At 48.1% G+C, this 14397-nt stretch overlaps 1 protein-coding gene across 4 annotated transcripts in view; it reads right to left on the reverse strand.

Moving 5' to 3' along the window:
* The window catches only part of LOC142579307 (pumilio homolog 1-like), a 101431-nt gene that overhangs the window by 24976 nt on the left and 62058 nt on the right, over positions 1-14397 (reverse strand). For all 4 annotated transcript variants that reach the window (XM_075689371.1, XM_075689370.1, XM_075689373.1 and 1 more), the window contains 2 exons: positions 13527-13658; positions 4157-4415 (listed from right to left, as the gene is read on the reverse strand). In XM_075689371.1, coding sequence (XP_075545486.1) covers positions 4157-4415; positions 13527-13658 — 391 coding nt within the window. The remainder of the gene's footprint in view (positions 1-4156; positions 4416-13526; positions 13659-14397) is intronic.

Raw genomic sequence — 14397 nt, forward strand, 5'->3', positions numbered from 1 at the left:
CATCACTGTAAACCACTTAGAAGTGCTCTAAAAATTTGTTTTATCAGCCAAGGCGGCAAAAAATCTCGCGGAAATTAAGAAAAAAAAACAGTGTTTTTCAAGCCACAATATCTCTCATCTTGGTCTCGTTGGAAAGCACATTTCTCCGTCTTCAAACCTACCGCTTCAGCTATCTCCTCCATACAGAAACAAGCGCATCAAAAGCAAATGATTGGAGGTCGTGCCGGAGTCTGCGATTGGCCGCATCCGCCACGTGACTCTAGCGCAGTTTGCCACTGGCCCGGTGCTCGCGTCGTCTGCTCGGTTCTTTGCACCTTGCGAGTCTGGACGTCTCCACTCGCCGTAATCTCGCTGTATCGAAAATGGGTGCTACTCGGACACGGCAGTAGCGTGGCCGATCCCTATACTTGTGGACATTTCAGACTCGTGGCTAAGCTTCCCAAGCATCGGCGACATGGATTTTGCGACCAAGATTCACGCGCGGAATTCTCAGACATGCGGCTACGCCTTTCAGCACTCGGTTTTTCGGAATATGTGACGAAGCACATCGCGCACGCAATCCTCAGACACACGGCTAAGCATTTCGCCCCTAGGGAGTCTGACTCGGCGATCAAGCACATCACGCGCGGACTTCTTGGACCCTTGCCTAAGCACATTGTGCATCGGCACCTCGGACTGCGCGACTAAGCGCATCGAGGGTTGACTCCTCGAGCCTGCGACTAGGCATATGGCGTGTCGTCACCTCGGACTGCGCGAATAAGCGCATGGAGTGTCGACTCCCTGAGCACGCGACCAGGCATTTCGCGCGTCGGCACCGCAGACTGCGCGAATAAGCACATAGAGTGTCGACTCCTCGAGCCCACCGCAAGAAATTTCGCGCGTTGGCATGTCGGACTGCGCGAATAAGCGCATCGAGAGTAGACTCCTCGAGCCTGCGACTAGGCATTTCGCGCATCGGTGGCTCGGACTGCGCGGCTAGGTACTTCGTACGTCGGCACCTCGAACTGCGCGACTAAGCACATTGCGTGTCGGCTCCTTGTATCTGCGGCTAGGCATTTCGCACATTGGCACCACGGACCCGCAACCAAGCATATTGCTCTATTATCATACTGTCACTACAGCTCGTAACAATATCTATCATACCACTCCTTCATAAAGAGAACCTCATCATGAGCTCTGTTCACTAGGCCCCTTGGGCTGGCACAGACACCTGGCTGCAGAAGTGATCGAGGCATCATACAAAAGTACAATTCTGGAAAGCACCTAGCAGCTGCAAATCTATCACTGGCTCTCTGATCCTAAGTTCTTCATCAATTGTCAAGTAAAGATGACTTGGGAGGCTGCCGACACTCAGAACCTTCATTCAGCAACATGGTCAATTCTACCAAAAGAAAAAATAAATGCCTCTTTGATTGTACTGGAGAATGGTATCAATCGGGCAGCCTGCAGGTACAGGCTGCCTGAATGTACACTGGAACTATATTCATGCCCACACAGAGTTATGCATGTCACTTGGTTTGAATCTAGGCACCATGCTCTTTGTAGCGCAGCAGCAGCAAAGAATGCCTCCCCCCCCCTCCTTTTTCTTTTTATAGAAAAAGGGGAGGTGGGAAGCATGCCAGACCAGAGGCCACATGTACAAGAAGTCCCACATCACAAAACACCCCGAAGACTACAAATTTGGTGCCTTTTAGAGAACTGAAGAGAAGGTGAAACTTTGAGAGCCGTTTTCTCAAAACTGTTTTTCTGCCTTTCTGCTCAGTTTCTGGAGCTGATTTCTTTGTTACCGTTTAACATATTTTGACTCTGTTTTCTTTGTCATGTTCCTTGGGCTACAGTGCAGGTCGTAACATTCTCGCTTTTTTTATCTTGACCCTTTGTAAGTTTACAATATGGCTATTCGTCTACCCCGAAAGTGCGCTTGATGTGAAGGTAACCTAAAATATGGCACTCCGAAGAATTTGTGTTGTGAAAAAAAAAAAAAATACAAGAATGTCACAACCTTCAGCAGGCATTTGGCTATGCAGTCAATACTTAACACGCTTTCTATCACGTTTTTTTAAGTTCCCCAGGCTCTCCAGAAAGTTAGAGAGAGAAAAATTCTGCTCAATTTAATTGAATGAATTGTTCTCAAGATATCACTCTGAAACTTTTCAGGAAGCATCAGGGAGACATTCTAAACATTTGTGCCAATTTTCATCAAACTCCATGAAGAAATAAGGAAGTCGATATTCAAAGCCACGTCCTCCATTAAGGGTGATTAGGTTTCCAACGCTCTCCAGTTAAGCCAGCTTTTTTCCGTCGGCCAAAGGTAGGATACTGTTCCAACAGACCTCGTATGTTCGAATTAACCATCGCAAGTGCTTGTGTGCACAAATTACTGGGCATTTTCACCCATTGAAATACACATAGATTTGAAGGGACCACCGCATTAGTTAGAACTGACGAGATTCATCTGTACTAAGTAAAAAAACGTACGACCCAAATTACTAAGAAGTTTGGTGGACAACTGCAGGTGACATCTACTAATACGAAACAATGCATGAATACGAGATGCCGACACGCATTGAATAGGTGGGCCCTCGAGATGTGTGTTGTTATTTTTGCAGCTACGGCAAGCTCATGTTTATGCTCCTTGAATGGGGCCTAGGTGAGCAGCTCCTTCGAGTAGGGAATTTTATAGGGAAGTTTTGACGTGACCACTTGCCAAAAGTCATTGCGGCACGAGACGCTGACGCGCGTCGAGCTGGTGGGGCCCACCAAGCTAGTGGGCCAGAGTGGCCAGAGATGGGCTTTGTCGTTTTCCTATAGCATAGCGACGAGAAATCAAACAAAATTTAGCAGGAGGGCAATGGCGGAATATGATGCCGCCAAAACAAAACGTGATACTCACTTTCCACTGCCTGCAGCAAGGAATGGCTAGGCATATTATAGCGTACTAAAAGCATGCAATACTTTTCCAATGACTCTATGCCATATGCAGCGGAAATTGTGGTGCGTTCTCCGGCACCCTTTTCCACGGACCAGTTTGTGGCGGCGGAGCTCGTGCTGCTCGTGCCACGGCAGTATGTCTGACAGCGAACACACGAGAGACCTCTCAGAGACAGCACACAGTATGTACATATATTTCCTTGTCTGTCGGCCCCTTTATTTTGGCATCGCTCTGACTTGAGCTTGTCTACGGTGCCTGGCACATATGGTGAGTGCACACCTTGTGTTGGTCCTTTCTTGAACGCATAGCCAAAGAACAGCGTCTAGTGCTTGCACATAGTCATGCTGTGCTGAGTCAGGCTTATCAGAGGCCCAAGCCGATGAAGACTGCCCTAGCTCTCACGAGTGGGCCCGATGGTTATCGTAAGAGCACGGAACATAGCCATCGGGTGCCATCCTCCCACAGCAATGTGCTAGTGGCACTAGAGGCAAAAAGACTGTTTCCATTAATTAGGACAATACAGTGTTTTCTTGCATACGCAGAGCTCAGTGCCCCCCCCTCCCCCGCAGCCAGAGCATGCGCATAGCGGCGCGCTATATTTAGCGAGGCAACGGCTGATGAGGCATTGTGGCTCACTAAGCCCTACCCTGCAATGGTCGGTATGCCTTTAAGACACCAGACCCTCTTGATGCACTCTAAACAAATAGGTAAAGATGCTTATCGTGATATCGTTGGTGGCAACGACCCCCCGAAGAGATCTGCAGGTACCAGAAGAGAAAACGAAGTGCACCCTGGTATTTTTATGTGACACGTGCGGCCGGGTACTGTGAGGAAGCCACTGTGGTGGGCGCCTACAGCTCTCGATTGCGCACACCTCGTGGCTTTTCTAGCTCACATTCAATTTAGCAGTCACGAAACGTACAAATCACAGTTTGGCAATGTATTCAATGTTAGTGCCGAAATATTGTGCTTTCCGAGAACGCATCAATTGGCAAAAAAAGAAACGCAGCTATATTGGGCCATTTTGTGTGCTCTTTGTCACGAATGAAATGGGATCCTATCAATTAGGTCCTACTGTATACTTTTTTTCCTGAATGGCAAGATGTCAGCAATCCCAAGTCTCAGAGAAAATCAGTCAAGAGAAAGATATAGAACAAGAAAACATGACAAAATAGGTCAAACCGCACCTCTCCTTTCCCTTCTTAATAAAATGTGTTTACGCACCTGCTGATCGGGTGAGATGGACTCGAGGGCCTTCTGAATGACACGGCAGCCGTACATCTGCAAGGCCAGGGGCAGCACGTGCCCCTTGACCTTTAGTGCGAGAGCCTGCTTCTGCTCTGTGCTGCCAAACTCAAAAAACTTTTGTATCACGTAGTTGCCAAAGACGTCCGTCATCAGGTTGTACGCAGCTCCTAGTATTTCCGAGAACACCAGCTGCTTCTCTGCCAGTGTCGCTCTTTCAAGCTTTTGCTGAATGAACCTGTAAACAAAGATGTTCAGATTATTGCAAACAGGGTGTCTACCAAGTTGACATTTCCGAATTCCTTGAGTTTTGCAGGTTTTCCCTGAGTGCCTTTGCAAAATTCCCTGAGTGACGCAGAACTACGTTTTATGTCAAGATGGGCTGAAACAACGTCGCCCAATGCTGTCATTCTCTAGTAAGCATATGAAACAAATAAAAAGACTTAATCCAGTTTGAATACTAAGGAGTAGTCCTTATGTTATTCAAAAAGAGAATAGAAAGGAGGAGTTAGTAATATGCACAGCAAATAAAATGTCTTCAAAAATATTGCAAATTGAGTCAGACATTCTCAAATACGAATAAAAATGAGATGCATACAGAAGCAAATATTTTCTAATATGAGCTATTTCTATCAACTGATAGCAAGCTCAGTGGTATGAGGCCTGAACTGTCACAATTGAGATTCTCTCTCAAGAGCTTGTAAGTCAACCTCAGCTGCCCTGGCATACTCTCAGCCCGCGCACAACGCCTCAGTGTTGTGTTTCACTGCTTTAAAGAGTTTATTTTGGTTTGGATAATGGACACCTGCATCCTGGCATCAGCCAACACTTTTTTTTGAGCTCAAGCTCCTTCAAAATGGCGGCAGCATGCTTCCTTTCCCGTTCATTCCTCAATGCGTAGGTTCTTTCTGTTCTTGCCCTCCTTCCGCCACTCGTTTGCCCCATGAACGATTTGAAGCACCTTCTTGGTCAGTTGCACAGTCCACGTCCGATTTTTCGTAATCCCTAGGGGCCGCGAAAACGTCCGAAAAATTGCCCAGTTTGAAAAAGTAAATGCATGTCATTTACTGCCCTTAAGGGCTGAAACCGCCACAGGCATATTCGAACACGCTCTGAAGGCCTGTCAGTACACATATTAGGCACATCGGTGCTCGTACTGTAACAGGAGATCCTGGATGCACGCGTGTATAATTAAGGAATAGATATTGTGACTTAAATGATATTGCGCGACACTAAAAAACGACATGGACGTGAGAGAAGACGACACACCAAGCGCAAACTTTCAACTAAGTTTATTGTGCCACTGCGTCAGTTTTATACATAGCAGGCAGCGTAGATCGCGTCTTCTCTCACGTCCGTGTCGTTTTTTAGTGTCGCGCAATATCATTTAAGTAATGGAATACCAACTTGCCCGGAATGCTGCTCTCATTAAGATATTGTGACCCACGACAATACCCCTTTCGACACTTGTAATGCTTCACCGCAATACTTTTGCGTATGCTTCACCACGTAACATTTCCGTGCTGAGGCGAAGCTGACTATAAAAAACCGGTGTTATCTAACGCATCGTGCTTGCCGAGCTTCGAAGCCAGTTGCGAAGACCACAAAGGCGCAGTCTGTGCCATTGCTGACAGCAGCGAATTCTTTCAATGAAAAACAGGGCACCCAACGGCAAGAAGCTTAATAGGTAATGTCGAAGCAGCTAGGCCTAGCATTGCCGCAGTGCTGGCTACGGCTGTTAGAGGAACTGCGTGCGAGAGCGTCGGTTAGAGGCGGCGAGGTAATCAGTACGGCAGCGGTGTTGGCTTTGATTAATGCTGTTTCGGACCTGCAGTCACGGCAAAAAGTCCGGAAAATCGGAAGGCGAAAGGTTCTTGCGTCTGAAATTTCAGACGTTCCGATACATTGACTATATGGGGTACATGGTGGTGCCGCGAAGCCGTCCAAATTATCGGGCATCCGGAAAGTCGGTCGTTAACTGTATACTGGGAACTCCTCCAGCCGACGACAGGGGGTCAAAGACGATTTATTACGATTCCTATCTATTACTCGAAGTGCCAGCATTACCGCGACTTTCGACCCTTTCAACAAAATTACCGCTAATTTTCCCCGATAGAGGCATAATTTCCCAGAGTTTTCCCTGATTTTTTCCAGACTACTCAAAATCCCTGAGAATTCCCGGTTTTCCCGGTTGGTAGACACCCTGGCAAATGTCCATGCAAATGCCACTGGTTAGGTATATCTGCCAAATAAATTTATTGGAATGCAGTTTCACTGAAAAACCATGAGCTCTTCCCTGCTTGAGAATGCAGCCAAGGAACTGGCGCATGCACTACGCACAACCAGGTGATAAATGCACGAATGCCTTGAATACCTTGCTCCAAACTACAGTCGACTCTCGTTACAACAGACACTGATAATCCAACATGAAACGTCCCATTTTATCTTAACTCCGTAATGTCCGAAACGCCTCACTTCCGAAACTTTGGTCACCATGTGTAACAACGTTATTGCAAAGAGTCCAAAGTAAATTTAAAGAAAAGTTGCATATATCTATATGCCCGATATATCTTATATCATATCTTATATATATCTTATACCATATATCCGATATATCTCAAAATGAACGAGGGGAATAGTCAGGATGCATGCTGTCATGGTGCTTTTATTTTACTGCCTTAGCAAGGCCAAGTGATGCTGCCCTTTTTTTGGGTAGGACTTGTACTCCGCTGCAAGTCCTTTTCTTTTGCCCTGCTGGACCCAGTGGGTGTTATATTCATGTCCAGCTCTGCTAGCACTGCTGCAGCTTTATACTCGTTGCCAGCATTAAAACGCAGCACAGCTTCTGCAACAGCTGCCTGTATTGCAACAAGAGACCAGTGCTGCTCTTTTGCTAGCAAGCTCCAGATTACACAGTGCAGAGACTCATTCGAATTCTGAGTCCTTCCCGTCAGGCACCTCTGCAGCAGGCTCTTTTCTGACAAGTGCTGGTACACTGGCAAAAGAGCTGTAGCCACATCACTAGGCAAATTGTATTTGTACCTAGGCTCTGGCTCCCCTTTGGCCTTTGCTGCATTGTGGGGGCACCAAGACTGCTCACCAGCCGGGCACAGGGCATGGTTTGGGCAACTGTCAGTGGAAGTCACATGATAAAAAGTTGCCATCACGGTGCGGCTCATGGCTTCCACATCACCAACATGTGATTTTAGGGCTCACCCATAGTAGACAGCCAACCTGCCGACCAGCTCGGCTGTCAATCTCCCATTGCCACCGAGGCTTCGTTTGCCTTCACCCTTGTGTTTCTGTAATAAGTTGCGGAGTGCGGTGCCCATGCGTTTCCTCACATGGTTAATGCAATCCTCCTTTTCTACTTCAATGTATCCATGTGTTTCTGTAATAAGTTGCGGAGTGCGGTGCCCATGCGTTTCCTCACATGGTTAATGCAATCCTCCTTTTCTACTTCAATGTATCCATAAACTTAATGTATCCATAAACCACTTCTTTAATTGCATTGTATGTGTGGCTGTCGCCGTCACACAACATGGTGGTATAACGAAGGTTATGTCGCTGAAGTGACCTCTCAAACAAGATTTTGCCTGCATCGACTTCCATCTGGCCAGACTTGCAGCTTGTGCTTTTTTGGCACTGGTGGCTCAACTTCCAAAGGTGATAGCACTCACTGTCTGGCTTAGGGCCATTCTCGCAGCCCAAACAAAAGTTAGACATCACATGGTAATCGAGCACATATCCAGTGAAGAGTTCAACAACAGTTCCAACACCAATATGTGAGGAATGTCCCCTTGTCAACCAAGTTCCGTCGTAGCACACGGCAATGTCCTTTTTGTGTCCAAAACTAATGTCCTCATACAGTTCAGTGACTTCTTTCGCACACCGAGTCATAACGGTCGCGGCAACTCGGGTGGCAGCAGGCTCTAGCGTCTTCTTTAGGTGCCGCTGAAACGTTTGATTGTGGAGCCCCCTGCGCAAAAGTCCCATCGACGCGAAGATGTCGTTCATGGCTGTTTGGCCATTTCCACTGCTGATCATTGCATGTGTGGCTAACACGTTAATCTCAAACGTATTACATGTCTTTTCACCATCAACTCTGCGCGAGTTCCACTGCGCCGCAACTTCACCCCCATTCTCACACAACAGGACCAGTTTCTTGGCGAGGCCGTAGTCACGGTCGCCCAGGACTAGTTTCACACATCCTCCGCATACCTTGCACTGCAGGGCAGCAAGTAGCACATTGACAAGGTTAAGGTCAACAAATGCGTATAAAGCTGCAATGCCCACGGCTGAAGCCGATGAGGCGTCGCTTGCATCAGTGGAAACAGCAGTCTTTCGCGCTGTTGCCGGCATCGACTCGAGTTTATCAAGCGTGACTTGATCACGGGCACCCACTTGAGCTATTTCGCTGCTCGTGACAGTTCTAGCGTCAACTCTCACACTGCCGGAGTAGGCGCGAAGGATGCCGCTGGTCTGCAGATCACTATCACCAGCATCGCTGCGAATCGATTGCTGACCCGTTGTAGAGTCGCGCGATACACTGCCGTTGTCGGATGCACCAGCACCACGAGTCATTTGCTCATCGGTTCAAGGCCGCGCGATGTTGGACTGCTATCACCTCCATCGCCGTTGTCGGGTGCCTTAGCCATGAAAGTCGCTTGCTCATCTGTTGCAGTGTCCCGCGATGTCTTGCCCTTAGCACGTTTCTTATTTTTTGCTCGCTTTCAGCCGAACTGATACACAGCGTGGAACTTTTTCGGTCCTCCAGGCATGTTTGTCGTGGCACGGTCGTAACCAAAGACAAAATGGCGCCTCTACCAGCCAAATTTTCCTATCCAGTGCCCTAAGCCAATAATGTGGCGCCATCATAGCCACGTGATCCTAACTGGCCAATGACTACTTTCTGTACACGCTTTCTTTTTTTGGTTTTATTTGTGAAGGCGGCGAGCACAGGGTTGCTTACTGAGTGATAAAAAGAAGCCAAACGCGCGAGCTTTTCAACGATACCAAAATGGCCGCCGTTGAGCGAGCCATTCACGAGTTATAGGCAGCCGAAATAAGCACAATTGGTCCACAATTTAAAGGGCTGTGGGTGTGCCAACGAATCTTTGAATCGCTGTTACGCCATCAATATGAGGTATTTTTAAATAAAAAGTTGCAGGCAGGTGTGGGACGGTAGTAGGAACACGAAAATGACATTTCTGAAAACTATTTTCGGGCAAATTTTCGGCTCCTAAGAGGCGTGTTTCCCCTTAACGCTGAGTGCAGTCTGCCGATGCGCCTGCCTTCAGTTCGTTGTCGCTAATGTGTACGATTGCACATCGCCTTTTGTATTCCTTTTACATATTCACTAAACATTTCGCATATTTCTTTCAAGAAGCCTTCGAGCGCAGCCTTCCACATGGGATTTGCCAAAGCAGTGCATTTGTTTACCTCTACAGCTTCAGATTGCCGTTAGCTTCGGTTATTGTAGAAACGGCGCATCACTGATGTGAAATAATCTCAAAACGTAGCGAAACATACGGACGAGTCAGTATGAGTGGCAGAGTCCCTTAAACAAGTGTAACTGTGATCCAGACACATATATATTATGGGCTACTACTAATGATTCTCGCTTTTGTTTAACTACTTACATACTGCATACTTACAGTTTGCGCGTGCTATAAAGTATTATTAGAGACAACTGTGCTCGGCATAAGTCCCCACTTACCGTATTTACCCGCGTATAAACCGCCCCTGCGTATAACCCGCACCCCTAACTTTGAACTCGGCGGAAAAAAAAAAAAAAAAACTCGCGTATAACCCGCACGTTTACCTGAAAAAAAAAAGAATGAGCGCTAGAAAGATGCAACTCACACTCAGTGATCATTTCGTTTTCAGAACATTTATTCAAACGACCGCCACCACGTCACTGGTTATCCGATTCTTAATCGACGCCGCTCTCACTACTGCCATCCGAGGCTTCATCGCCACTCTCAAAGACGTAGTCGTCCTCGGAACCATCCAGACTATTACTGATCGCACATTTTTTAAAGCTTTTGCGCACCAAATCGGCCGGTATCGCTTTCCACGCATCCACGATCCACTGGCACAGCAATGGAATATCAGGCCTTCGCACGCGTCCCGTCGGTGTGAGGGCGTACATGCCGTCGGCCATCCACTGGGCATACAGCCGCTTCACGTGTGCCTTGAACGGCTTGTTCAGGCACACGTCGAGTGGCTGTAGCATGGACGTCATGCCGCCAGGTATTATGACGAGGTCGGTGCTGGTCTCGGCAAGGCGAGCCTTCACCGCATCAGTGCAGTGGCCTCTGAAGGAATCTAGTACGAGCATCGACCGGCGTGCCAGCAAGGCACCTGGTCTTCGCTCCCAGATTACTCGAAGCCAGTCACCGACTAGGCCACTGTTCATCCACGAATTTTCTTCCGCACGCACAACGATTCCTGGGGGCAGTGGAATGCTAGGTAGCGTCTTGCGTTTGAAAATCACATACGGGCGCAGTTTCGTGCCGTCAGCCAAAGCGCATAGCATGACTGTGCAGCGCAGCTTGGCATTTCCGCCGGTCAGCACGCTGACTGATTTGGAGCCCTTTTTTTCCATGGTCGTGTCCATCGGCATCTCAAAGTACACAGGTGTTTGATCAGCATTTCCCACCTGAGACAGCAAATAGCTGTGCTCCTTCCGAAGTGCGATCACATATCGTTGAAAGTTCAACAACTTTTCCTCGTAGGCTTCAGGAAGCCGCTGGCACATGGTTGTTCGCCGCCGCATAGAAAATCCATGTCTTCGCATGAAGCGCTGAAGCCATCCACGGCTTGCACGAAACTCACGTGGAATGTTCAATTCCCGGGCCAACTTCAGGGCTTCCATTTGCGCCATCTCAGTCGAAACAGCGTGGCCACGACTTCTCTGCTCCTCAATTAACTTCGCAAGCTGCGTCTCGAGGTGGGGGTACGCGCCAGTCTTCGGACCCCGAAACGCTCGCCTGTTCCGGTTCGTTGCTTCGAGACTCTCTTTTTTTCTTCCTCCAGTCGCGAATGCACGACTCGTCGACGTCATGCTGTCTTGCAGCAGCTCTGTTGCCGATTTCTTCGGCAGCGGCTATAATCTTTAGCTTCTCTTTCGCTGTGAAACACTGCCGTCGAGTCGCACTCATGATGCCAAAACAAAGCAGGCAAACAGTGCAAACTGGGGTAAGTACACTAAACAGCGCCTAACGCGAGGCTCAACAATGCTGGCCTTTCGTTGGCCCTTCATCGGCTTGACAAGCGTCGATGACGATGGGGATGGCGGACTACACGGGAAGGCCGCCGCACATTGCGGTGAAGCCGACCCCCCCCCCCCTCCCAAGGAAAAAATTCGCAGATAACCCGCACCCCCACTTTTTAAACGCGTTTTTTCACATTTTGGTGCGGGTTATACGCGAATAAATACGGTATATGCCGTGTAGTTCTCTCGCTAAAAGGCATCGCTGACACCGTTGGCAACTGATCGAGTTTATGCTGCTGTATCGAATGCACTGTCTCTCCTTTCCTGTTTGACGCAAAGGAAACAGTGCTTCTTTGGAATTAAGAAATGTCAGCATAACAACACACACAGAGCCACCATCTACGGGAATGCGACCGGCAGCGTTCGGGAATGGTGACCAAAGTACAAGGTGTTGGCACAGCGCTGTGCCGCCGCTTGCCGCTTATTGTGTACGTGCTGTGCGAAGAGTAGTTATCAAATCGATATAGGGCCACAACCTAACTATAAGAGCGGTTTCCTTCGTCCCGACTGCTTATTTTTTAAGTCGAGCTCCACTGGTAGCGGGTGCACGAACTCGACGGGGTCAGGCCTAACCCAAACTTCACTAAACCGGATCAACATTTACTCAAACTTCACATGCATGGCTTGAAAGGACTGAAGAATGTACAATTCAACTTCAAAGGCATGTTGCCGCATTTTGAGCGCGAATAATTATATTTACAAGTGAATGAGCTGCAGCTATCGCATTGTCGGTTCGACGGCTGATAACGTAGGGTTTGGTCAAGCTACTGCGGTCGGCACGCTGATTTTGTCGGAGCCGTCACACGAAATCCTGTCGCGCTATATGACAACTCGCACCCGTCGGTTGCATCGTTGTCGGCCTATTACGTTCAAATAGTCTCAGTGACACAGTGCTGAATAGTCAGCCAATCATCGGCGTCAGCGTCTTGTTGGTGTCGCATCAACCCAGTGTTACCACGCCTTAAAAGAGTACACGAAGTCGGGCATGCGCTGCTGCCACCTGCAACAGTGGACTGCATCAGTCCACTGGAAGAAGACTGCATCAGCAACGTGTTTTTGAACTGTCGCCCAAGTGTAACGCAGGGGTTTATCGATAAATTTGACAGCCGCCAATGCAAGGCAGCAACTACGTGGTTCATGGTGCAGTCCGGACCAAGCCCTGGCCCTTTTCTGTTATTTTCTGTTTCAAAGTGGAGTTGCAGTCTTATGCACGTTTTCAGCACCGCACCGACGTCGTGCTACCAGCAGAGTTTCAACGCGGTACATGGCACGAGCGTTTACAACAGCGCGCGCCCAAGAGCTTTTTATTTTTCCGGCGTACTTTCCCTCGATATCTGGCCACACAGCCGTGCGCGTGCCTTCCAAGATATTTCATGACTAATCTGCTAGGGCAGGGTGCACACGCTGTGAAAAAGGCGGATGGACCTTCGTGTTGTCTCGCTTCAATGCGAACTAAACGGCGAAAGTACAGCGCATACGAAGCTACCAGCACTGGGCCCACTTAGTCCACATTGCAGATCGCTTTCAAGAAATGGCAGCCGCGCCATGAGCAGCAGCCACCGGAGTAGAACGCCCTCCCGCTCACCTTGTGCGCAAAAGCCAGCGGGCTTCCATCCTGATTTCCTCCCTCCCTTGCGCGCACAATATTGACTCATGATTGTCGGCTGACCCTCACAAGTCAGTTGCCAGCCTGTGTCAACACGGCTAAAGTCCGTTTTATATGCCCAATTTTGACAAAAATTTGCCAATTTCATCCACTGCAGACAATAGTCCGTTGTAGCATGGTCCATTAAAAGCGAACTTCGTTGCATTAATAAAATAGAGCAAACTAAGGTTCAAATATGGTCCATTATATCCGAAAGTCTGTTGTTCGCGGGTCTGTTGTAACAAGCGTGGAGTGCAGTACATGCCACTGTTGTCCACTAGCAAACGGAACAACCAAGTAGATGAGACTGGTGAAGGCAAGTACGGCTAATATGCCATGCCTTTGGGCTGACAGTTTGGGCAACAGAGGAATTATTATCGCATAAGGAAGAGACAATGACAACTTCATTGCTGAGAGAGCCCTACCTGGAGCCATGTTGATCTTGGGAGAACTCGACTATGTGATTGGCCAGGTCTCTGAGCTGAAGGTTGGGGTAGCGGTTATTTCGGAAGTCTTCTAAGAGGCGGCTGCGGCCAGGGGGCTTCTCCAGGCTCGAGCTGGAACAACAAATGGAAACAGGAGGTTCCATCTAGCCGTCTTCAAGGAAGATAGATAACAGGTGAATTGGTATTCAATTACTGAGGCAAGCAGTGCAAGAAAACGCAATAAAGGATGGACATAACGCTGAGCCTGTCTTTGTTTTCTGTTTTCCAAACTGCTTGCCTAACAACTATTTTCAAAATCGTGTAACTACTGCTACCATGAAGTGAGCTGCTACTATAGATTTAAATTAAATTCTGGGGTTTTACTTGCCAGAACAGCAATCAATCTTGACCAGGTGGCGTTCCTAAATGTACACCCAACATATGGTACACAAGCGTTTTTTGCATTTCGCCCTCATCGAAATGCAGGTGCTGTGACCGGGACTTAATACCGCGCCCTCGAGTTTAGCAGTACAACGCCAAAGCTACCGCACCACCACAACGGGTATAATAGGTTTTGAGCTATGCCCTTGTTTTCACTGCGGTTTGTAAAGAACAGTGTAGCCATAATGCTCCATTCTCAGTTATTAGGCAGCACACTAAAGTAATACCCTTTGACAATCACTGACAATCACACTGCCTTACTCTTGGACTCAGGGCTATTAAGCCTTGTTATTTAACTGTACTGACTAAATGCATACCTGCCAACCTCTGAACATTAAAACTGATTATGTTTCTGCAGACGTTACAAGGGTGGTGGGTAAAAGCAAGCATTTCAATAAAGTTTTGCCTGAGTACACACCTTCCATGAGAT

The sequence above is a fragment of the Dermacentor variabilis genome, chromosome 4 (genome assembly GCF_050947875.1).
Source record: "Dermacentor variabilis isolate Ectoservices chromosome 4, ASM5094787v1, whole genome shotgun sequence".
Taxonomy (NCBI): Eukaryota; Metazoa; Arthropoda; class Arachnida; order Ixodida; family Ixodidae; genus Dermacentor; species Dermacentor variabilis.